At 34.0% G+C, this 27,448-nt stretch overlaps 1 protein-coding gene across 1 annotated transcript in view; it reads right to left on the bottom strand.

Moving 5' to 3' along the window:
* Window positions 1-17,019, bottom strand: part of LOC149182512 (MADS-box protein SOC1-like) — a 91,719-nt gene extending 74,700 nt beyond the window's left edge. Inside the window, exon 1 of the mRNA XM_089414582.1 lies at window positions 16,712-17,019. Coding sequence (XP_089270708.1) covers window positions 16,712-16,896 — 185 coding nt within the window. The 5' untranslated portion in view covers window positions 16,897-17,019. The remainder of the gene's footprint in view (window positions 1-16,711) is intronic.
* Between the last annotated feature and the right edge of the window lie 10,429 nt (window positions 17,020-27,448).

Raw genomic sequence — 27,448 nt, 5'->3', positions numbered from 1 at the left:
TTATAAACCCAAGGGAATGATATTAAACCCAAGGGATTAATACTAAAAACACAAGGGATTAAAAACCCAACTAATTGATAATATAAACACAATGGAATAATATTAAACCGAATGGATTAATATTATAAACCAAAGGTATATAAACCCTAATATAAATATTATAAAACCAAGGTAATAATAAATCCAAGGGATTATAAACCCAAGGGAATAATATTAAACCCAAGCAATTTGTCACAATTTGACGTTGGAATATGGTTGACCATGATCCATTTTCATTTTGAGACAATGTTTGTCAAATGCGTTGTTGGACAATGTCTCACCATCATTGACCATGATTGATATACATATTGAGACAATATTTGTCACAATGTGACCATGGTTGACCATGGTTATTGACTATGGTTGACCATGATTGAATTCAAAGGTATTATAAGCCCAAGAGAATAATATTAAACCCAAGGGATTGATATTATAAATTTGAAAGCTATATAAACCCTAAAGGGATTGATATTATAAACCCAAAGGACTAATACTAAAAACCCAAGGGATTATGGATTGGTAATATAAACCCATGCGAATAATATTAAACCTAAGGGATTAATTCTATAAACCCAAGGCATACAAACCCTAAGATAAATATTATAAACCCAAGGGATTATAAACCCATGGGAATAATATTAAACCCAAGGGAGAAATATTATAATCCCAAGGAATATAAACCCTAGGATAAATGTTTGTCACAATGTGACATTGGAATATGGTTGACCATGATTGATTTTCATATTGACACAATGTTTTTTCCAATGCGACCTTGGACAATGGCTGACAATCATTAACCATGGTTGATCTCCATATTGAGACAATTTGTGTCACAATGTGATGTTGGACTATGGTTGACCATGGATAACCATGGTGTGACAATGTGATATAGGACCAAGAGATAGTCTTTGTCACAATGTGACCATGGTTATTGACCATGGTTGACCATGATTGACCATGTTTGACCATGTTTAACCATGGTTGAGACAACCTTTGTCATACTACGTTGTTAGAACATGGTTGACCATGGTTGATTTTCATATTGAGACAATTCTTGTCATAATGCGACATTTGTTGATTTTTATATTAAGAAAATCTTTATTGCAACGTGATGTTGGACCATGGTTGACCATGACTATAGACCCAATGGATTTATTTTAAACCTAAATATTAATATTACAAACGATATGAATAATATTATACACTAGGAGTATGAAGCCTTAGATTAATAAACCATATAAATTATTATTTTATAGGCTTTTTTAATGAAAAAAATTCAAAATATAGTGTAAAATCTTAAAAACAAATGAGTAATAGATAATGACTTTTTCAAAAATAAATTCATATAAAATAAAATGAAACAAAATAAAAATTTGTAAATTCATAAATTCATTACTATAATCTCATTTGAATATATGAAATTTTAAAAAAATATATCATTTGAAACATTATTGATGGAATTTTAAATCTATAAATTTACAACTTTTTAATGTATAATATATTTAATCAAATTAACATTAAAATAAATTAATAAATAAATAAATAAAAACCAATTTTATATTTTTACTTCATCTACTCTACTTATAATCAATTCACAATATAATGCATCTCAAATTCAAAAAATAAAAATACATTTCAAAACATAACCATAATTTCTAAATTTATTAATTTATTAATCATGGAGGAACTTATCCTATTAATATAAACAATGTACTTCGTAAGTAAAATATTTTAGTACAATATTAAGTAAAATGTTTCAATAACAACTAATATGTACAATGAAAAGAAATAGATTTTCATGGTTAAAATGTTTTTCAGCATTTCAAATAATGTTATTATTTTATATTTTGGCTATATTTTTTTTCAATTATATCTTCGAGATGCAAACATTTTTTTTCAAATTTTTCATCTTAAAAAAAATTACACAAGAATATATCATATCACTTGAAACAATTATTAGATTTTTTATTAAAATAGATCAATAATGATATTTAAAATAAAAACTAATAAGATTATCTTGCAATTTGAAAATTTGTTATTGAATGATTGCTAATTAATTTTAGAGCACAAATTCATTCATACTACTTTACCCAATTCTACACTAAACCTACATTGAAAACCTAGGACCAACCAAATTCATAGTTTGGCTACTTTTATATATTTGTATTTGAAAAATAAAGCAATCTTCCATAGAACACTCCTTCAAATCATTAACATCTAAACCACACTTAGTTACTAGATTTATAGCAAACACATAATTGATCTCGTGGAGATTTGTGGCATAAGCTCATCAAACCTTATACTCCTCATTTGTGTGAGGATACATATTCCTCTCAAGAGTCAAGGTCCTGTAAGTCAGCCTCATGATCCAATATCGAATGCCCAAACTTCTGATAGAGGTTGTCAATGTTAAATTTTCCACTATCAAACACTTGTGGCAGTGTACAAATATAGGTATGTTCACATACTAGTAAAGCATACATGGAAGTAAGTTGTTTCCATGATTATAGGAAAATACCTTGTTATATATGGTATGGAAAAATTTGATATTAATCGAAGAAGACGTAGCATTCACAACTTGTAAACAACATTCTTCTAGCAAGAGCAGAAGATTGGAGTAGGCAATAACTTCGAACACATTGAGGGATATCTTAACGCCACAATGGATGAAATTTATTTGCACCATATTGAAGACGTAGGAAAATATCAAAATACATTTTTATACATTTTCTTATATTTAAATGAATGTCATAAATAGTTATGAGGAACTTATTACAATTGGAATAATCTCAAATCCCTAATGGGATATCTTAAAGCCACAATGGATGAAATTTATTTGCACCATACTGAAGACGTAGGAAAATACATTTAATCTCAAATCCCTAGGAAATTGGTGGGTGGGGAGCCACTTGGCATGCATCTAATTTTTTAAATTATTTAAAAGTAGTGAACCATTTTGTTAAATAAAATTTGTTTATCTATAAATGAATGTTATAAATAATATTGGGGAGCTTATTAGAATTGAACTTATTAGAATTGGAATAATTTCAAATCACTAGGAAATTGGTGGGTGGGGAGACTCTAATTTTTTAACTTATTAAAACTAATGGACCATTTTTCTATATAAAATATAAATGAATGTTATAAATAATAATGAGGAACTTATTATAATTGGAATAATTTCAACATAGAATAATTTATTAGAATTGGAATAATCTCAAATCCCTAGGAAATTGGTGGTAGAAATATATTTTTTTTATTTATTAAATGTCAATGCATCCTAACAAACTCTGTAATACACTACATCCATTAATAAACATTAATAAGAAGCATATGATGAACATATTCTTTGAAAATCAATATAGACCCTCCATTAAAAAAATCAACAAACTACCAACTTTACTCTGTTTTCCTTATATCATTTCCGTGGCTGAATTTGTTATAGAGAATATTCAATTTCTTGACCCGGAACATTATACCCTCTCATTCAACCCATTATAATCTAACCCTATTGCACCATAAATCTCAGACATGCGTATGTTGTTCAACCATGCTTAACGTGATTTCTCAGAGTATTTCTGCAAACCATAACCTAAAACAGGAAGGGAAAGTTTCGGGTTAAAAAACTTGGGCAACTCATCGACTTCACTCTATTCAGCTCAGATAACTAGGATCACCCTTTGCTTTGGTTGGTCAGAAATGATTAATTATGGTATATGATCTCCGTCGCTCCGATGTCTTCCCCAAACCGTTGCCATAAAAGAATTGTGGACCAATACCTCAACTTTTACAGATTCCATTAGAGAATTACATTATTCATCCTGGACGAAATAAAACAAGTAAAACGCTACCAACATCACAAAGTGAAACGGCCTCTTAATCCCTCAGCGATACAACGGAATACTTTTCTCTTAATCCACTCCTGCTTACAAATTCTAACTTTAAAATTGCCGCGAGATTATCAGCTGCAACCTCCAGGTATAGCGATATCAAACTGGCCATTTGCAACATGAATACCAATAGTTATTGGCAGTACGCAATAAATGTTATATTGTAACAAGCTGCTTTGTAAGAGCAGCCCTGAGATGAAAACGAGGGTTATCCCTTTATCAGCGTAAAACAAAAGGATTGCATAGCCTTCGGGAAATAATCAGCGAACTTTCAAGAATCTCCAACAGAGATTCAAGCATGCCGTTGGCGGAAATTTCAGCATCTGATTTCAGTGAGTAGCAATGACTGTTACCCTCAATGTTTAGGTCGCCAGAAAGGTTTCACGACACTTTACTTTTTCAGCATATACTTCTCAGTTTTAACCTACATTTGTTTTATTTATTTATTCTAAATATTCGATTTTTTCCGATGACTGCCTAAGCTGAGAAAAACCTAAGACTCCCTAGCTCTGTAAATACATCAGACTGAATTTCCGGATGTTAAAGTTCTCGCAAATTACAAATGAATTTTAAACGGTTAGACCCTGGCGTTTGTAGAAAGTAGAATGACGGCTGGTAGGGTTCTGAATGCGTTTCAGCTCCACTATCTTCTTTCCCATTTTGGCTGCCTTCAACACAAGATAAGAGGCAGGTATCTCTATTTTCATTGTTAATCGTAGCCCCGGAGCTAGATTTATATTATAATCCGGTTGCTTCGTTCATCTCATGTTAGCAGCTCTACTGAAAACCTAGGGTTACAATAAAAATGCAATCGCCGTCCTTAATCGCTCAAAGCGACCTCCCATGGAAAATCCAGCTCGTCCAAGTACACATTTTCCGTTACAAACAGTCGAACAGATTTTACCATTGATGGAATTTTTTCGTACCCCACTTCCCTCCTTGCAATAAGAATTTATGAAACTCCTGAGCCATTTATGATATCAGCCTTATAGGGGCCAGAAAAGCTGAAAACTGGGAAATCTGAGAGCACGTCGTTGATGATGATTACCCTCCATACTGGGTTTAGCCAGAGAACTCCACATTGAGGATATTTTAACTGGAACTTCAATAAAAAGGATTTCCAGGACTAATGATGAAAGGGTTTGAGAGACATAGGCGTAGCTGGATATTTAAATTCTCACCAAACCTCAGAGACTTAGAGACCATGAACCCGGAGAACATGGATTTGAATTAATTTACCTACATTCGAAGTGTATAACTGAATTTCTCCCATTTTTATCATACTTTTGGAGGCTTTCAAAAGCTTGTCCACCACGTTTTTAAACTTACAGCATTTTTTATTTAAATCACCTCCCAGTAACAAGTATCAGCAAATCCAGAGTTACTAATGCTTCTTACTCCCCCTGAGAATCGGATACCTCAGCAAGCTCCAATTCCTCGTTTCATATTCCAATCTGTAGGACTGAGATAAATAGATAAGGGAAAAGATGCTTTAGAAAAAGCCAGCAGGCCTCCCATTAACGAGAAGAAGAATCTATGGGCGTGATATGCAAGCTACAATCCAACTTATGAAAAATCATGAAATCCAAACTGCCTCCATCAAAGGCACTGCCTACGTACAACTTTATAATAATTCCCTTTCCTTGTTTAGATCTCTTGAAGTAAACTAATGTTATCTACAATTTTGGTTTTCTAAGATGAGGTTAGAGAGAAAGGGCCTGAGGCAACATGCAATGATTTTAGAAATAATTTTATTTTACAGAAGAAGAAATCTAGAAAAAGAGAAAGGATTGAACTCTTTTGGAATATGAGCAATGAAGGATTTAATCCCACCTAACAACTCTTTTGGAATGAGAGTAATGAAGTACTTAATCCTACCTAACATCTCTTGATACATAAAAACATAGTCCACATATAATAGATATACTTTATTATATGTCAACAAAAATGATAAAATCCTGGTAAGAAATTGTTTGAGTAAAGGGCTCATCCAATTCCTTTGAGCAGATTGCTTGCCAAACCTATTTCCTTCTAAATGGAAAATGCTACAACTCATTATATTATTTTGAACGAATGAAGAGATATAAGCCAACATATCCTCCCTTTTTTACTACTTTCTAATTTGAAGGTTCTTATAAAAATTGGTGAAAGGCCTCTATATTTTAATCACCATAGTTCTTCATCCTATAGAGCCTTTTGGAGCAAACTAAACCCCTAAGTTTCTTCTAATAAGATGTCATCTACGATATGTTAATTCTCCAATCTTTTTTGATGAATCTGTAGATGTTGTTGATGGAGACATACTCCCACAATTCTATCTTTTTAATATTCCTTGACCCAAACCTTTAATGCTATTTTTTACAACTTTGATCTTTTGTTCTTAAATGAAGCCAAGGAATTTGAAGACCCATATTCTCCATCCCTAGGAGACTACATCACATACTCCCTATGATCTCATCCCTTGGGGGATGAAATGCAGAGGGAGGGGTCCATAATCTTAGTGAGGATTGAGAATGTAGGAATTTACATGGTAAGTTCCTCATAAAGAACACCAAAGGACACCTCTCACAAACAGATCACAGATCAATACACCAGTATTTTGACGTGGTTAAAACCCTCAAAGAGGGAAACAGTCCACGGCCTGAGCCAACGCAGCCACTTCAGACAATTTATTAATAAAAGAATGAAATTTTACATAAGCTTCTCTCATGAACAATTAACCTACAAATGACCCTCCATGCTCTTTAAATAGAGATCATGGACCAATCGGGTGTTAAGCCACGGATCAAGTGTCGGTAATACCGAGGAGAGAATGAAGTGTTGGATCACTACATATCGTGACCGTCGGATTGTAAGTTACAAAATGTACATAGTAAAGAAACACACTTTACCTAACTCTATACTAGACCAAGTTATACTTATCTATTTCCTATGTGTCGGAATATCCAAACATCCCCCTTTAAGAACAACTTGGGATAGGATCGAAGGATTTAGAAATATGACACAATAGGAGAAGGAAGGAGGCACTAGAGCCTACCCCCCCTTAGTGACAACTTCCTGAACTCCAACCATAAATCGAAGTTTAGTGAACTTCGCCTCTGTGAGAGCCTTTGTAAAGATGTCTGCAACTTGATCATCTATTGAACAATATTGCACTTCAAGAACATGGTCGTGGATGAGCTTTCTGATGAAGTGCATGTGCAGTTCAATGTGTTTGTTGTGCTGATGTTGGACTGGATCTTTGCATAGTTGAATGGCACTTTGATTATCACACCAAAGTGTAGTCGGATGTTGCTGCTGAAAGCCAAACTCTGACAGGATCTGATGAAGCCACAAGGCTTCCTTACTAGCTTCTACGGCACCACGATACTCTGCTTCTGCTGAAGAAAGAGAAATGGCACCTTGTTTCTTGCAAGCCCATGTAATAGGTCCCGAACCAAGAGTGAACACATAACCTGCAGTAGACTTCCGATCATCAGGGTCACTAGCCCAATCAGAACCAGTGAAACCAACCAATAGAGGAGATGCTTCGGCACTGTAATGAATCCCAAACTGAACTGTACCTCGAACATAACGAAGTATTCTTTTGGCTACTTTCCAATGACTTTCATGTGGGTTTTGCATAAACCGAGCAACAAGGCCAACAGCAAAGGAAAGGTCAGGACGAGTATGGGTTAGATACAAAAGTTTTCCTACAAGTTGACGGTATAAGGTAGCATCAACTTCAGGAGAAGTACAAGTAACTGAAAGTTTGACTCCAGACTGAAAGGGAGAAGGGGCTGGCTTACAGTCTTCCATGTGAAAATGGCGTAGAATATCACAGGCATACTTGGACTCGGAAAGGGAAATACCTTCCTTGGATTGCAAGACTTGAAGACCAAGAAAATAATGTAAGTGTCCTAAGTCTGTCATTTCAAACTTCCTTTTAAGGCTAGACTTCACATGGTTTATAAGTTTGGGATCACTACCAATCAGGATAAGATCATCAACATAAAGAACAAGAATGATAAGAGACTTGCCCACTTTCTTGGTGTAGACAGTATTGTCAGAATGACACCTAGAAAAGCCATTTTCTAAAAGAAAGTTATCCATTTTGGCATACCAAGCTCGAGGAGCTTGCTTGAGACCATAAAGGGATTTCTTAAGCTGACATACAAGGCTGGAGGTCTGTTTGTATAAAGCCAATAGGTTGTTCCATATAGATTTCTTCATGCAAGTCCCCATGCAAGAAGGCGGATTTAACATCCATCTGATGGACTTCCCATTTGAAAGAGGCAGCAAGGGAAAGAACAAGGCGGATAGAGCTCATTTTGGCAACAAGGGAGAAGGTTTTCAGTGTAGTCAATGCCTTCAACTTGTGAAAAACCCTTAGAAACAAGACGAGCTTTATGTTTATCAACTTTCCCATCTGGTCCATACTTGGTTCTATAAACCCATTTGCATCTAACAAGATTTTGTCCCTTTGGTAGAGGAACAAGATCCCATGTATCATTTGCCAATAATGAATGATATTCTTCATTCATAGCTGCTTCCCAATCTGGATGGCCTGAAGCTTTTGCAAAGGTGTCAGGATCATAATTCACTGAAGCTTGAGCCAGTAAAGAAGAGGCTCTATCAAACTAAGAATGTGTACATCGCTGATCTGTAGGATCACCGGCAAGATCACCTGCTGCATCCCCAGTAGCACGGACCCGTTTTGGAAGTTGAGGAGCTGAAGGAGGATCCTGAGAAGGTGGGGGAGGATTTTCATCCTCGCTTTCATCATCTGAAGAAGAAATATTTTCAAAAGTAGAAGAGATAGGAAGAGGTGGCACAGCCGCCGAACTAGGCTCGTAGGCCGATATATTTTCAGCAAACTTTACATCTCTTCTAATGATAAAATTCTTGGACTTAAGTGGAATAAGTCTATATCCTTTGACATCTTCAGAATATCCAACAAAAATACATTTTTCACTCTTAGGTTCTAAAGCTTTATGTTTCTCATCTGGAATATGGGCCCATGCTTCACTTCCAAAAACACGAAAGTGACTTACATCTGGTTTAATTGAGCTCCATGCTTCTTCTGGAGTGATATTCTTTAAAACCTTAGTAGGAGTGTGATTTATTATGTAATTTGCATAGTTAATTGCTTCTGCCCAATAATTAAGACTAAGTCCTTTAGATTGAAGCATACAATTAGCCATTTCCTTTAAGGTGCGATTCTTCCTTTCAGCTACACCATTTTGTTGTGGAGTATATGGAACAGTATGTTGCATTTGAATTCCATTCTCAGTGCAGAAGTTGATGAATTTGTTGTTAACATATTCTCCGCCATTATCAGATCTTAGCTTAAGAATTTGATGTCCAGATTGTTTTTCAACAAAGGCCTTAAAGGCCAAGAACATGTTAAATACTTCACTCTTGAGTTTTAAGAAGTATACCCAAGTGCGTCTGGAGAAATCGTCAATGAAAGTTAAGAAATACTTGTAGCCAGAGAATGAAACAACTGGAAGTGGACCACATAAATCAATATGCACGAGCTGTAAAGGGGCTGAGGCATGCCAAGAGGCACATTTTTCAAAATTGTCCCAATGATGTTTTCTGAGTACACATCCGGAACAAACACCATCTCTGCAAGATACCATTGGAAGACCTGTCACCATATTTTCTTTACATATATTCTGAAGGGAGCGATAGTTTAAGTGACCAAATCGCTCATGCCAAAGTTTGCTCACTTCATCATTATGAGCAACAAATATTGAGGGAAGATTTGATGACCCAAAGTTGTGAAACTTATACAACCTTGTAGAATCATCAGCAATGCCAGTAGCTAAAATCTGTCTAGGATCTCTTAGGTCCTTAATTACAACATCGTGAGGTGAAAATTCAACGATTTTACCTTCACCTGAATGAGTTATCTGATATACAGATAGAAGGTTGCAGGATAAGGTTGGAACACATAATACATCATTAAATTGACCATCGTCTATATGAACAGTTCCAGTCCCTACAACACTAAGAGATCTATCATCACTCACATATATATTTTTGGTGTTACAATCATTTAAAGAAGAAAACATGGCTTTGTTTTTGGCCATGTGATAAGAAGCTCCAAAATCAATGAGCCACTCATGAGAATGAGAAGAAGAAGATACATTTAGTGCATAGCCAGACCGAGATGCTTGACAACCACATGCAGAAAGTGTCATTCCTGAAGATGAAGTTGAAGTTGAAGAGTGCTCCAAATGGATGTTATGCTTCTTCATTGCTACTTCCAAGGCTTCCATCTTCTTAAAGCATTTGGATTCTAAGTGGCCATCTCGATTACAAAAGTTGCAATGTCTATCAGTCTTCTTCCCTTTGTTTTTATTTGTCTTATCATTTTGTTGAAATTATTTTTCATTTTGAGGCTGAAATTGCTTAGGACTCTTGTTTGGTTTAGGACCATTCCTTTTAGGATACAACTTCTTAGGATTCTTTGAATTTGGTTGCTGCTGGGCGGCTAACGCTTTCTTAGAAGAGTTTCCAAGATGAAGAAGACCAAGGTGTAAGAGTTTTTCCTATTCTCTTATTAAAGAATCACAAAAGGAGTCAAAGGAAGGGGACTTGTAGGCTTGTCCTTGAGAAATGAAGGCTTCTCTTGTAGAATGGAAGGTGGAAACAAACACAGAATAGGCTGGTCCCAACTTAGTAAGAATGGAGTAGATAAGGCCACTATCTTCTTTCTTAACCTTAACACCTTCCAAGAGAAGTCTAAGGGTCTTGAACTTGGACAAAAAATCTTCAATGCAAGAAAAATTATTGGGGTCCAATGTAAGCAACTCATTTTCAAGTTGACGGGCTTTAAGTTCATTTTTAATTCCAAAATATTTAGTGATCTGTTTCATTGCTTCTTCAGGAGTATCAAGTTCTACTATATGGAATCTAAGATCTGGAGAAATAGACATCCCTATCAACCCACATGTTTCGTCTTGCATATTTTCCCATTTAGCTGCCTTGTCTTCGTCTTTCGGTTTGGTTTCTTGGCCTGAGGCTATTCTGTAGAGACCTTTACTTCTAAGTAAATCCACAACATAGGACCACCATTGGAAGTAGTTGGTGCTGTCAAGAATAACTTCGTATGGACTTTCCATTTTAACAGAAACTAAAGCTATAGATGCTGAACTTAAGTGTTTCAATGGAAATGTCTCGAAAAATTAGGCTGTTTAAAAAAATGGTTCTGAAAATGGCTTCCGAATGAAGAAGTTATGGCTTTTTGAAGAAAATTTGATGAAGATGCCGACCAAGTGCGGGAATGTGCGGAAATGAAAAGTCCGCCCCCACAAAAAGGAGACTTGAACTCAAGACCTCTACTCTCATAAATTAGCTTTGGACCAAGTGAGCTAAACTAAAAGTTTGAGAGAGAGAGAGAGGGGGGGGTTGAAGCTTTGGGTTGCGTGCTTGCTTGAGAAAGCTCTTTTTCCCTACAAAACGAAAAACACAAAACCCAACACGGACATACAAAAAAATGAACCTTGCAGCTCGAAGTTAGCTTTACCAAAAACTAAATATTTTCCTCAATGTTTCTGATTTTCCGAGATCACACTAAGGCGCAACAGAAAAGAGCATACGCATGAGAAAAATCCTTCCTTTCTGTTTCTGATTTTCCCAGATCGCACAGAGTCGCGGGGCAAAGAGCATACACAGAAATGAAAGGTATAGATCCGCTAATAGAAAAGGCTAAATAAACCGAAACCGAAATAAACAAAGAGAAAATAACTGTAAATTGCAAATAAACATTGTATACCTCCAGATCTTAAAAATGACGTAGCTAGGGCTCCCGGAAACCTTTTCGCGTGAAACGAAAGGGGTTACTCACTGGAACAGATGCTCCCAACACAATAGAGTAGTCCTCTCGGCCCGAAAGTAGTCAGAAACAGTAGATCTAGGAAACGACAGTCGGATGCAGTTCTACCGGCTTCAGATTTGGATCACCAATAGACGCGGCCCTCAAAATAGCTCTGATACCATGTAGGAATTTACAGGGTAAGTTCCTCAGACAGAACACCAAAGGACACCGCTCACTAACAGATCACAGATCAATACACCAGTATTTTGACGTGGTTAAAACCCTCAAAGAGGGAAACAATCCACGGCCTGAGCCAACGCGGCCACTTCAGGCAATTTATTAATAAAAGAATGAAATTTTACATAAGCTTCTCTCATGAACAATTAACCTACAAATGACTCTCCATGCTCTTTAAATAGAGATCATGGACCAATCGGGTGTTAAGCCACGGATCAAGTGTCGGTAATACCGAGGAGAGAATGAACCGTCGGATCACTACATATCATGACCGTCAGATTGTAAGTTACAAAATGTACATAGTAAAGAAACACACTTTACCTAACTCTATACTAGACCAAGTTATACTTAACCATTTCCTATGTGTCGGAATATCCTAACAGAGAAAGAGTTGGATCACCCTACCATAGCAATATATCCAAAAAGAAGGAAAGTCTCTATTCATGTAGTTGCTACTGATAAGAAATATGTCTATCCTAGTAGAAATGTAACTAGGCCCAATTCTCTAACTATTACAGGTGTACTTGCTTCGAATGATCATCAATTAGTTCATGGGAAGTCAAAAGATCTTCAAAATTCTCATAAAGGAATCCCGAACAAGTCTCCACACTTTTCTCTCTTAGGGATGAATGGTGACATTGAAATCCCCATTGATAATGCATTTACTTCTAAACCGTGAGGTCTCATTATTGATTAAAGAATTCCAACATTGAGACTTTTCCTATGAGATATAGGACCTTACACATTTATACTATTAATAACACATAACTTATTATTGGCAATATGTTTGAATCCGATGTAATTAATTTGAAGACTACACCTAATTATAGAGTACACAATCTTCTCAGTGCCCCATAGAATCATATCATCAGGGCATGATTTGTTCTCCATATTGTATTACTCTTTTGGAGAGATTCATTTACACCAGCCTTTTCTCTTGGAGGAGAATAATTAGGGTCTTTTCTTGCATTAATAAGCTTTGAACTTCTAATAAATTTTCAATGCTCCCTAACCCTCTGCAATTCCAAGGGACTATTTCATAATTTATTGGTAATTTTTTTGGTTCCCCCCTCCAACTAGATTGGAACCACTTCCCTTTATTGTCATCTGTGGCTAACCCTTAAAAGATATTTCCAGGATGGATTGTGTTCAGAGCTCCTTGTCTATTTTTATATTGGTACTATAGATTTCCCTATTCAATTTTCTATGAAATTTCATTGCAATTTTCCTTACCTCAGTCTCTTTCATACCTTTCATCTATAAAATTAACAAAGTAAGGGGCTTGAGAGTTTCTAAGGATTCAAGGGGAAAGACAATTTTCATCCTTATTAGATTCCCCTTCTTCTTCAATTAGAGTTTCATATAGAAGAGGAATTCAATTGAGGACAACTATGGGAGGACTTGATCTACCTCGTTATTTTTTATTTTATTTTCTCCTCCTTTTTCTAGGTTTTATAGAACAAAAGGACTACTTGCTTTGGGTTGTTCCTCGTGGCATTTAAAGGAAGAATATGCCTACCATTTCGATAGGGCCTTTTTTAAACTAGAACCCTTTTTTCAAACTGTAACTTGCGAGAGCCTTTCCACCAATTGTTTTCCTATCAGTCCCTCTACATCGCTTTCACTATTTCCATTATTCTCCCTCTTATTCTTGTTTTCTAGGGGCCTATGTGTGAGGGAAATATCTTTCAAAATATCCTCATTCATGACACATTTTACATTTGAATAGAAGATCATCATAATCAACCTTTTGCAGGAAGGACCAACTATCAAGGTTTAAGTGCACTAGTTCAAAAAGTCATTTTTCCAAATTAACTTCTACACAAATATGTGCATAGGCTTTCATTCCTCCATGTGTCTTGGCCCAATCAATGTACTTTTCTAGGGTGATTCTAATACTTTCGAAGGTCTTATCATTCTAGCAGTGGAGAGGGAAATAGGGAAGCTTCACACACAACAAAACCATTAAAGGAATTTCATTCTCAGGGTTAAAAACTAGGGTTCCTCCTGTTTAGATAAAGGGGAGTGCCCATCAAATATAAAAAATTATGATAAATAAAATGTCTATCTTCTTTCTCTCCACAGAAAAAAGGCAAAGAACTACTTACCACAAAATGAGAAAGAAATAATCCCTTTAGCCTTGGGACACTAGTTATTTTCAACCTAGGTAGTGAGGGCCAAAGTAAAAAAAATGACCGAGTACTCGACACTAGCCCATAGCCCCCAATGGATTGGCATCAACATTAACTTGCATAATGTCAACTATTTTCTTCACAAATTTGCTACACAAGGCCAAGAACGAGGATAACTATTCTCCACCAAAGCTTTGAAGGCCAAAACATCTAGAGAAGCAGTGAACGAGGATAATTATTCTCCACCAAAGCTTTGAAGGCCAAAACATCTAGAGAAGCAGTGAACGAGGATAACTATTCTCCACCAAAGATTTGAAGGCCAAAACATCTAGAGAGGTATTGTAGAGATTCTGCACCCAACATTGAAACCTAGCCTACAATAAAGTGCAATAAGACATAGTATTATACACATTTTAATTAAAAAAATTATTTAAACATATTAATTCGGAAAAAGAAATATGTATTCTTTATATTTATACAAAATGTTATAAATGATTTCTCTTTATTTTAGATATTTATTTTTCTATTATTTTTTCCAACTTTATACTATTTTAAAAAGAAAAACTATTTCCAATAAAATTTAAAATAAACTTTTTGTATTATATATAATATTTTATGAAAATTACATAAAATCTATTTATACTTAAACATATTTTTAAATAAATAAAATATTTTTAATATATATTAAAAAGAACAATAAACTTATTTTTTACCGCTTTTGATGCGGAAAAAATGAGGATGATACATAGTTTGGGCTTAGAAAAGTGATAATACCACCATTAATAAAAAGGACACTAGATAATCAATATGAAAAACTAATAAAGTGTAAACCAAAAAAATATAATATATCTAAACAATATTATAAATTAATAATTAAAAAATTATAATTAATTTAATTTATATTAATTATAATAATTTTAGATATAATCTTTTTAATAAGTAAAGACTGCTAACCACAAATAAGTAGTCTTTCACAAAAGTGATTAAGACGATTAACATGCGTAAATAATAATTCGTAAAAATTTAATTCAAAATGAGAATATATAACAACTCTTTTATCAACCGTACCATTTTGTTATGCTTTCTTATATCATGTCCGCGGCTGAATTTATTATATGGAATACACATTTTCTTGAGGTTAAACTGTATACCCTCCTATTCAACAAATTATTCCATAACCCTAGTGCGACATGTGCAGCAAATCATAATTGACCATATTTAAGGCCAGAGCTATTTGAACATGGACCATAAATCTAAGGCGGACGTATGTTCTTCAACCATGCTTATCGCGATTTATAGGAGTGTTTCTGCAAACCATAACCTAAACCATGAAGGGAAAAACGGAAGACTTAGTTGGTTAAACATCTTGAGCAACTCATCTACTTCACTCTATTCTCTCCAGATAAATAGGATTACTTCAGTCTATTCTCTCCAGTTATATTTGTTTAGAAAATACTACTTATCAAATATGATCACCCTCGCTCCAATGTCTTCCCCGGTCATTGTGGACTAACTGTTTTCACAACAGTACTTCTCGAAGCATGCTCATGTCTTTAATAACTCTACTCTTTAATAGATTCGATTACAGTATTTTATTCCGTATCCTGCACGACATAAAACAACTAAAACATTACCAATACCACACACCCCGTACTCTAAATATTATGTTTTTTTCCTTTAATTTAGAGATTTTTATAAATTTAAATAAAAACTGTCAAAATTTATAATTTTAAGTGTTTTAGAGATTTTGATGGTGCTGAATTTATTTTCACCATAAAAAATGATTAGAACATTACATCTTTTTGCACAGATTCCGACCACTTTTGACAGTCCAGTCAATTTTCTGCCTCTCAGACGATTCCATATCAAACAGCGAAACGGCCAATTAAACTCCTAACCTACACAACGTGATGTATATTCTTTTATTCGACTCATTTTTCCAAATTCTAACTTTGGAATTGCCGAAAAATTATCAGCTGCAACCTCCAGGTATAGCAATTTGAGAGACCAAAAACTGGACATTTCCAATGTGTAATACCAATAGTTATTGGCAATACGCAGTAACTGCTCTATTGTAACAATCTGAAATAGGATTTTCGTCTGTAAGAGAGCCGACCTGACAAGAAAACGAGGGTTATCCCTGTATCACGGTAAAGCAGAGGAAGATGCATAGCATCTGGGGAAAATAATAAGACAGAGAAGCAAAGAGCCCAACGATTTGTACCCAGAAAAACGAATAATCAGCGAACTTTCAAGCATCTGCAACAGAGATGCCAGAATCTGAGTGGCGAGGTTATTCTTAAACCCTCTCAACTACCCGTCATACACGACTATTTTCCCAAGCATATATTAACCTAACTTTTATACAGTGGACTTATATACACATAGTTTTTAAACATTTTTGCGCCATTTGGACCCAGCGGGCAATACCTATTCCATAATGAAATTTGATACGCAGACCTCTGTAGACGCCATTTGTAATAAGCTTATTGACCAAGGAATTGTATTGATAAATTGGGAACATTAATTTCAACCAAGACTATTACTGATGAGCAATTGCATTGAAGAAATAATGCAATCGAAATGAAGCGAAGAAAGCAACTTACTCGTCATGGCTTGCAAACTCGTAAATCTTGCCGGTTTCGGAGAAGATGATAAGGGCAACTTCAGCATCACAGAGAACAGAAAGCTCAAACGCTTTTTTAAGCAAACCGCCCTTGCGGTTGTAGAAACATGCTTGGCGACTGGTAGGGTTTTGAATGAGTTTCACCTCCACCTTCTTCTTTCCCATTTTGGGTGCCTTCCACACCAGATAAGAGGTAGGTATCTCTAGTTTCAGTATTCGTCACAGTCCCAGGGCTACATTTATATTCTAGTCTTAAAGCTCGGGTTGCTTCCTTCATCGGATCTACCGAAAACCCAGGGCTACACACTCTTTGTCCGGATCGCTGTCGTTCATCTCCCACCGTGTAAAGCCAACTCGCCCAAGTACACATTTTCCTTACAAACAGTGAAGCAGATAATCCTAAAAACTAACACTAGTCTTAGTCTTAAAGCTCTGGATGCTTCGTTCATCAGATCTTCCGAAAACCCAGGGCTACACACTCTTTGTCCGGATCGCTGTCGTTCATCTCCCACCGTGTAAAGCCAACTCGCCCAAGTACACGTTTTCCTTACGCAGTTGTCTATCAGTTGTCTATCAAACAGATAAGTGCACATTTTCCTTACAAACAGTCCAGCAGGGTTAGTGTTATTTAAACATATGCTTTAAATGAGTGGGATTATATATATTTATATTATATTATTGGCGGGCCAAAATCTAACATTGAATATATATAATTTATATTTAATTAATGCTTATTAACAAATTATTTATTTGAGAAAATATATAATCATAGCTGAAAAATTAAACTACCAAAATCTAATAATACACATTAAATAACTAATATACCAAAATCCAATAATAAATATAGGAGTTATCTATAATGCGATTTTTTGGAGATTCTGGTGACGGAATCCGGCTAAAGAAATTGAGGTTAAATCTTGATTTGTTGCAGTTAAAATGGTTTTTTAACTGCATATTTGGATTCAGCACCCTGAAAAACCCCTGGGACGCTTTCATTGTGCAGAAACTAACTATCAAACTTGCAATTCCAATAAATTCCTGCCGGATTTCGACCAGAAAAACCTGCCTTAAAAACTTTCAAAAAATAGTGTTATAGACAACTGCATAAATATATACAACATTCCTCATTTAATACACATTAACAAATTACTTATTTTCAGTAACCTTTTTTTTAAGTGTACGATTGACCTGTTCGAAAGGAACATTTATGACATCTTGCCTTCGGTTTATGTGCGCCCTCTTTTACTGAAAGTGTATGATTGACCGGTTCGAATGGAACATTTATGACATCTTGCCTTCTACATTCACGGCGACGCCCCTTCTCACGCGTTCTCGTTTCGAGGGAAGGAATTTGACGGGTAATTTGTTGGTTATTCATGGCTATTCTTTTTTTCTTTTCGAAATTAATTATTATGATATTCAGGGATGGAATTTGATGAGCAATTTGCTTATCAAATACAATTTAAAATTTTATAAAACTATCAAAATTTTTATTTGATATTAAAAACGCGCCAAAAAATTGTGAAAACTATCCAATTGAATGGGTGACTCCGTTTCTGAAATTCCAACTCTAATAATGTCCTTTCATAATGATTGATTTTCCTCTCTCGGTAATATGGTGTAAGTTTCCTAATTTATTTTATATATATAATAATTATATTTATTTTAATTTTAATTCATTATAATTATATTTATTTATATATATATAAATTTGGAAAAAAACATAATTTTAATAATATGATATTTCTTGATATTTAGTAAATTTATATAAACATAAAACAATTAATCACCGTGTATTGTATATTTTTTTGCAATATAAATATGTTTATGATATATTTAATTTTATAATAAATATAAATTATTATTATGAAAATTTAATGATATAAGTTAAAATTTTATCTTATTAATAACAAATTTATATTTTAAATTAAATTGTAGATATTATAGATTTTTTTTTAAATTAGAAAAATAATAATAAAAAATATTATTTTAATTTTAATTATAAAAAAATTAATTTGAATCCATGTAAAATTCAACTTAAGATTCCCTTTTAGTGCTTAACTTATTCCCTACGGCCCCATTACTAAACCTAACTAGTTAACTTATATGTTTTCCAATGGAATTTACTTATATGTTTTTATATATATGTATTTTTGAAATTAAATGATTTATTATTAATTAATAAGTAATTAATAAATAATTATTTTTTATATTACAATTTAGTATCATATAATATTATTTGATAAATCATATTAATATATTAGTGTTGATATTTTTAACGTATTATTGTTATCAAATCTAAGGTTATATAATTTGTGTGATTATATTTATATTTAGTTTATTTTTTTCTTATATATGAAAGATATCTTTGTATATTTAATATAATAATATAAGATTTATCTCAAATTCAATTAAGCTTCATATTTATTTATATAATCATCTTTTATTAAGATTTGATTTATTCCATTGTTAATGGCTGGAAAACATATTATAAGTATTCAATAGGATAATATTAGATTTATCGAAGATCTAATTAAATTCGAGAGTTCATGGCATATAAATGGAAAGCTTTTCTCTTATTTAATTGTATGAGAGCCTAATTAATGATAATTTTTTTAATATTTTTTTTAATAGACATTGTCGCAAAAGCGACAAATAACAAATAATGATTACTTAGACCAAATAATGATTACTTAGACCAATTGTGAATGCAATACATCCTCTCAAGGATTTATTTGTAGACACATATGTTTCCTCTTTGTTATACATTGTTAATGGTGGTATGCGATATTGCTAGCTAGTACGCTTGAACATGATCATTGGGTGTAATGTGGTTGTTGTGGCTCTATATCATTGTAAGGTTAGTACACACAAATATAGTGATAGATGTAATGGCAAATTCATGTCTATTCTTAATGATAGGAGGGTCATTTAATTTCCTTATTGTTTTGACTAGCACATTAGAATTGGTGTTATAAACAATTTATTAACTAGGTAAAAGATTGTAAAAGTTTCATGAAAAAAAGGTAGTTGATCGAGTATTTTGTTTCTTCACTGTACACATAGAATGAAGAACTGAAGAATTAGTTGAAGACTAAGGCTATTTTATTTAGGACTATTATGACAAAGAAAACTAGGAAGGTTGATGTCCTAGGGAGAACCATGGAAACCTTAGTCCATAACCTTATAAATGAATTTGAGAATAAGGCCAACCTTGTTGATGGTTTGAAAGATGAAGTTAAGGCTCTCTCTATTCATGAAATGTTTCCTTGAAGGAGGAAATTCGTAGGTTGGAGGAGAGTAATGCCCATCTCACTAATGAGGTTTTCCACTTATAAGCCTATGTTGATGAGTTTTGTGATGACACTGCCTCTCTTCAAGCAGAAAATAATAGATTGTTTGATAGAAATCATGCCTTGGAAAATATTATGATTTCTTTGTTATTGTTGTTGACTAAGAAGAATGACACCACTAAGTGCTTCTAAGACTTCAAACCGAGCCTTGAGCTAGATTCAGTTAATTGCAGAATGTTGAGAAGAAGACTATTGTTGGTGTGTTACTCTGCTCACCTATTACTTCTTCCACCTTTGAGGATGTGGATTGTTATGTCATTGTTTTTTAGGATGTCGATGTTGATGTTTGTGGTTCATCACATGCTTCAGTGGAAACTAATGATATTATTTATCCTAGCTTTGAAAAGCATGCTATTGTTATTCGATCTCGACTGCTAAACAAAATGGGATATATTAAAGGAAGGATGAGTGGATAGGCTTTCCTTATTCCTATTACACTAATGGTATATACATATATGGTAGGCCTTAGATATGATGTTTCCGCCATTTCCTCACTGCCTATGTCCAATCTTGTTGATTTTAGAAGGTGTTTTTTGTTTTAGGTGGAGTCTAGACTTAGTTGCTTGAAGGGAAGCCCCTAAGTGACTATGTTTCTAGATTAATGAGATGGTTGATAATGTCATTTTAAATGACAGTATGGTTGAAGTATATGGTTGTACTCCTATTGTTGCACAAGATTTAAGAATATCGGTGCATAGCATTTAAGCATGTCAACTATAAAACTATACCATGTCATCACACTCATAAGCATTAGAGAAATTTACCTATAAATCAAAATTCTTGGAATATTTCTAGCTATGCATTCAACTTGTTACATAAACAACGTGAAAGTCATAAGCATGGATCAGTGTTAAATATCAAATTGATTATGCTTTCCTTAGTGAATGATCATTAAGTAATCTTAATGGATGCTTGTTGAATTCATATAACTGTGAACCATTGTGTGTACAATCATATGATGTTCCTCTTATTTGTTTTTTATTTTCTTCGAGTTGTCAACAAATGGTCAATAAGAATTCATCAATTGGAGTTTTTGACTAGGTAGTTTATCATGTGGATTTTGACTAGTGTTTTCTTACTACTACTTTAGTTTTGTTTAATAGGGGGGAGATGTTTAATGATGATAGAGATTTTCCTTATTGATAGAGAATGTCTAGCATTTATGTATTGCTATGTAGTTGAATGATTAAATGGATCATATCACCTTGTTTCCTAGCCTATAAGATAACTGCGATTATGTTTTCGATAGTGGTTTTATAACCTTTTTTGTGAATTGGATGATTGTTTTGATAGTATTTCATTACTTGTGTTTTATCAAAATTGTTGTTGGTAGTGTTCATACTTCTTCAAGAGTGTTTTTGTACCATCCTTCATCCTCTAAGCTAAGCTATATCAATCTTTGATGACATTGGAAATTCAGAGATACCTAGTTGTCCTTATAAATTTTTCCATACTTTCAAGTTGGATCTTTCAATTTATGTAGATCTCAATCTTTGTTTGATGGTTGGTGGTAGTTTCTCTTATTCAGAGGCTTGGTTTTGGTTTGTTAACACCATATATTTTTCAAAAGATTTAATGTTGTGGTTACCAATTTTTTCTTTTCTCCTTCCTCTACAACAAAGCCTATTTTAGTTTATAATTCGAGTGAGCTCATTGGGGTTACTTGGGTCTCCGCTTCAAAATTTTGGTTATTTTCTTGATTGGAGATTTTAGCACCCATAAAGTTATTGTTCTTGCAAGTTGGTGGATCATTCTAAAATCTATAATTTGAACTTAAATGATTTTTGGAAATTAACATATTTTTCTCTTTAAAATAAGATTATTTCCTTATAATTTTTTCTGCTTTTCAATGCTTATTAAAATTTGATTACCTAGACCCAAATTTACCATGTATACTCCCTATATTTTGTTTAAAAAGAGTATTAATATTGATATTTTCCAACCGAACAATTGTTCACCATAAACTCACATAATTTCCTATTGTCATATCTCTTTTTTCTTAACACTTCAAATTCCATTATTAGAATGTCTTTGTTTAATTAATATAACAATATAATATTTATTTATGACCGCATCAATAAGGAAAGTCTGTATCATAGACTTATTTGTATAATAAATATTTATAGAATTATATATAATGAACATAACTTAATACATGTTTTAAGTAAATATTTATTGTATTAAAAAAATTACACACACACACATAAGTAAATGAATTAATTGTTTAGGAAAAGATAGGGATGTAACATGATGGGTTTCCACAAGAGTTTCTATAGGTGGTTTTGGTTTGCATTGGGTTTCTACAATTGTAATTCATGCTATGTAAGCACCAATGTGTGGATTAATCAGCATCCACACATGTTCTAGGTGTGTGAGGATCACACAATGTCCCTCCTTGTTAGTTGTATCCTCCATTTATGTGCGGTAATGGCCTTTATTAGTTGTAAACATGATTCATGATATCTTGGATATTGGAGAGTGTCCTCTACCCTTAAGTATGATCTTCTAGATGGATGAGGAATTTATAAAGTCAGACTGACCATTCATGTATCAATGGGATTTGTATCCGTCCATGTTACTAGATGTCCCTCCTTAGTTGAAGTAAGGGCAATATCCCTCATGATGCTAAGCTCAAGCCCATGTGATTTTCTCCTATTTAGTAGATGGTAGTAAGGAGAGTCATAAATCCTCTCTTTCTACTTAATTTTGTTATTCCAATGCTCCTATAGATGGTTTATGCGAGAAGGCTAGTAGTGATTCAATAAAAGCCCATCTAGTTAAGCCTTTCCTGTCACCTTCTTATAAGCTTGGCTGTGTTAGCAGGAAAGTCAACCAAGTGAAAATGGTGGTAGGTGAGGATATTCATTTAGTAAATATCCTAAAGCTATTAAAAAAAAGTGGTATTGGGATTTTTTTGTGGAAAATCCATAGTAGTACCATTGACTCATTCTTAGATTGAGAAGAATTGGATACCAATCATGGAATACAGGCCAATTTTTTTTCTTATCTGATGTTATTTTATTCTGTTTCATAGGAGGAGGAATTTTGAATGCCTAGTTAAAATTGGTCTTAGGACCCCTCAACCTTCCTCCTCGATAATTGGGATCTTACTTGTGATTCATGTAGTTAGCCCCTTAACATCTCGCAAGTTTGGTTTATTCCCCTATTGATCGCCTTTTAGTTAAATATGTAGTGGTTTATGGAAGGAATTGGAAATAATTTTATTAAAATCATTCATGTAGAAAAGTTTTGGAAAGCCAAAATTGACTGGAGGTGGTTGTGGATAGTAGTTTATTTTGATACATCTAAGGGGCTCATGAACTAGATCAAAATTTCCTATGCAGAATCCTCTTTGGTACAAAGGATAAATTATTAAAGTTTTCTTTTCAAGTAATTTGTTTCACACATGCTGAGGCACACCCTAGGCCATCCCAAGAATTTCAAAACATGTTCCTCACTAGCCCGTAAGTCTCATCATTTCAAGCTAAATATGGATAGGGTAAAGTGGTGGTATTCTTAGGAGATGTTAACTCCAAGTCAAATTATAGGTCCACCTCATATGAGTGGTCCAAAATGCACAGAAAGTATAAGCACTTAGCCTAAGCATTCATATTTAGACTCATCTCTTCTTATTAGTATGGCATCCTCTCTAATTCTGCTATCAATTGGTGATGTGGTGGACGTTTGTAGTAGATCTGACCTGAAAATATATTAAAATAGAAAAATACTTAGAAATAACAAGATCAATCTAACAATATGAAATGAATATGTTTCTTTATTGATAAAACCCTTGAGGTAGGGTAACACATACAATTAGTCCTTAAGGAAGGAGATCACTCCACAAGCCATCGCTTGCCAATACAAAATCAATACTTGATATCTCTCAATGGGGACTCTATAGCCTCTATATAGGCTTCATACATACAATAACATGGGTAATTACCGTGGGTCTCTCAATACCATATATCTAATAAAATGGGCTTATAACATTATTCCTAACTACTTGTGGTCCCTTACATGATGCGGGTTAACCAGTTTATTTATTAGCTATGGCCCATCACATTATTCATTATTCCCTTGGCTACTTCCCTCTGTACTACATACTATACCCCCTAGGTATACTACATTCCACCCCCCTTAAACATGTTTCATCCTCGAAACATAAGAAGAACACAAATAATAAGATCTACTCAAAATAGTAGTCCACTAGTACCATTCATGCACATCTAGAAATCCTAGAGATAGGTGGTTCTCCATCTAGTTGGTGCCTCACTTGCTTGAGATGGCAGTTGATCCTAGTGGTTCCTCTGTGTTGATGTGTTGTGGGTTGATTGCTGCAACTCTTTATCTGTCATGCAGGGGTTATTGTCCTTGTGCTAATTCATTTCCATCTTGTTCATTGTTTTTTTGTTGGGTGACGTGGGTGGTGATATGCTGAAGTTTTAAACCAACGTTGTATATTTCTTTAATTTCACACCTAATGGACCTCGATTGGTATGTGGTACATGTTAAGATTGTTTCTTATCTTCCAGTATTACATCAACCATGAACTCCTCATCTGATGTGTCACAACCTGCAACATTTTCTGCTTCAGCCTCCTTGGACTCTACCTATTTATTGTTGGAAATATCCTGTAATTTAATTTTCTTCTTTTTCTACCAAAGCTTCAGGAATTTCTTCTACACATTAATATTGATAGTACCAACAGATTTCATCCAAGGGTATCCCAAAACAACATTCACATTAGCCATATCTTAAGCATAAAAATCAGAATGCAATACATACTTGTCCATAGAAATCTTCAAATCTTTATAAACTTGAACATCCTCATTACCAACCTGTGTGTTTCAATGTGTTTTGCAGGAAATTGCATTTTTTTCTTTTACCAAATTAACATTGATAAAATTATGCATGCAACTAAGATTTCTAGACACAATGATCTTCTTCTTCTGGATACATCCGCCAACCTATAATAAGGAGATACCAGCAGAAAATAACCCCTTATGTTCCTAATTATCCTATTTTCTAGCATGAGACCATTTTTCTAAAAGGAATTTTTCAAAATCTTCATTAGGTAGGATTACCATTTTATTGTTGTCAAGTGAGTCCCACCATATGGTCACCTCATCCTTAAAATAAATACGTACTATATCTTTCCAAAGTGTTGGCCATGTTGACTTAAGATTTTTTAGAAATTATTCAATAGTAGGACCATTATCATGTCATGTAAAAATCATCTCAGTAGAAGCCATGAAATAGAATGAGGGTTTTGAAAAAAAATTACCTACTTGTTGCGACAAATTTAAAATCGCTGCAACTTAGTCAATATGCCTTAGAATCCTTAGTATAGCTTGTTTTAAAAAATGGAACGACCATTCTGCATCCTTTTGGGTGGTAGAAATCCGGAACTGGGCACTTTAGAATTTAAGATTTGCACTGCAACTGTTCCATTGTCACAAAAAAATATGAAAAAATAGCTGATTTTAAATCAGCAATATATCCCTCATATGGACTCAGATTCGATCGATTTGTTTTTTGAAATTGGGTGATTTTTCAAGAGGATCTCACATCTGCAATTATTTTCCAAAAATTCCCCACAAAAATAAAAAAATTTACTGGAGATCCGTCATCCACGAATTACCGTAAGAAAATTTTCTGCAACTCAACTGATTTAAATCAGCGATATCTCCCTTATCGGGACTCTAATTCGACTGATTTTTTTTATGAATTTAGGTGTTTTTCCACAAACAATCCAGATATGCTATTTTTCTTTGCAAATTTAGCACCAAAAGGTTTATATATGGTCTGCGAATGCGCCGCCCCAAATAATTCCTGCAAAAATAAAAATAAAAACTCTTTTCTTTGCCCGAGAAAGTGCTATGATACCACTTGTAGTAGATTTGACCTGAAAATATATTAAAATAGAAAATATACCCAGAAATAACAAGATCGATCCAATAATATGAAATGAAAATGCTTCTTTATTTATAAAACCCTTGAGGTAGGGTAACACCTTACAATTACTCCTTAAGGAAGGAGATCACTCCATAAGCCATCACTTGCCATTACAAAACCAATATTTGACATCTCTCAATGTAGAGTCTCTAGCCTCTATACAGGCTTCATACATACAATACCATGGGTCATTACCATGGGTCTCTCAATACCATATATCTAATCCAATGGGCTTATAACATTATCCCTCACTACTTGTGGTCCCTTACATGCTGCGAGTTAACCGCTTTATTTATTAACTATGGCCCATCACATTATTACATTATTCCCTTGTGTACCTATCTCTGCACCCCATAATATCCTCCCTAGGTATACTACAATATTATGTCTCCTTTATTTTTTAGTCCATGCGATATCTTGTAGGTCCTAGGGTCAAATTTATCTTCCCCCTTCTCATCAACCCTTTCTCTCAATATCTTGAAACACTTAAAAGTTATTGATGCTAATAGTCACCATGAATATTTTTCCTTAAATTTCTCCAACACTAAGGTTATGGTTTGCTTCTCTCAAAATGTGTCCTCGCATTCTTAATTAAACAAGGAAGAATGATTTCTGAATTTAAGTTATATTCAAGAAAAAAATGTTTCCATGATTGCGCCGTAAAGGGGGGTCTCGAGCTAGATAATATCCATTGTTCCTAGGGGGGTAGTAAGTACCACCTCTCCTTGGAAACTTTGAAGGTGCAGCATGAGATTCATAGTGCAAGAAACTAACAATAACCTGGGAACTTAGAGTAGGCAATGCTCATGTTCATAAGTTCCTAAATGATTTGTATCTCAATAAATGTCAAAGGGATGGGGAGATTGATAAAGCTGACATATCTAAAGGATTGGTCTGTTCAATTTCATTTGATGTATTTTCCCTTTAAGGCTATGTGTCCCAATAGAAAAGTCAAGGAAAATATCTCGCTTTTACTCAAAGATCAACACTTTGTCGCTTTAGATTCAAAAGGTATGTTACAAGAACTAGTGATTTCTTGGAATCTCCCTCTTACAAATATTTTTGTCTCTGTTCATCCACACAAGATCTTGGTGGCTTGGGTAGATCAAGAATTGGGATAAACTCTTCATTTTATTAAAATTTATGGTTTTAATATGGTTTCATATTAAAATTTATGGTTTGGGTGACACGTCAATGTTACACTTTCTCTTAAATTTATGCAGGTATCTCATCCCCATAAATATCATCTTGATTTCTTTTTTTAACACTTGTTCATATCGCTTCATATTGTGGATATTTCCCCATGAAATTTCCACCATGCCTAAATGAACGGTTGCAGTGGTGAAGCATGTGTTGAAAAATATTAGATCAATTCCTTATCTCAAAAGGAATTGCTTATGGGCCTTGAA

The sequence above is a fragment of the Pinus tabuliformis genome, chromosome 3_2 (assembly GCF_031772625.1).
Source record: "Pinus tabuliformis cultivar Carrire ecotype Pingquan chromosome 3_2, CPIR1, whole genome shotgun sequence".
NCBI classification, from domain to species: Eukaryota; Viridiplantae; Streptophyta; class Pinopsida; order Pinales; family Pinaceae; genus Pinus; species Pinus tabuliformis.
This window is presented reverse-complemented; position numbering and strand designations above follow the sequence as displayed.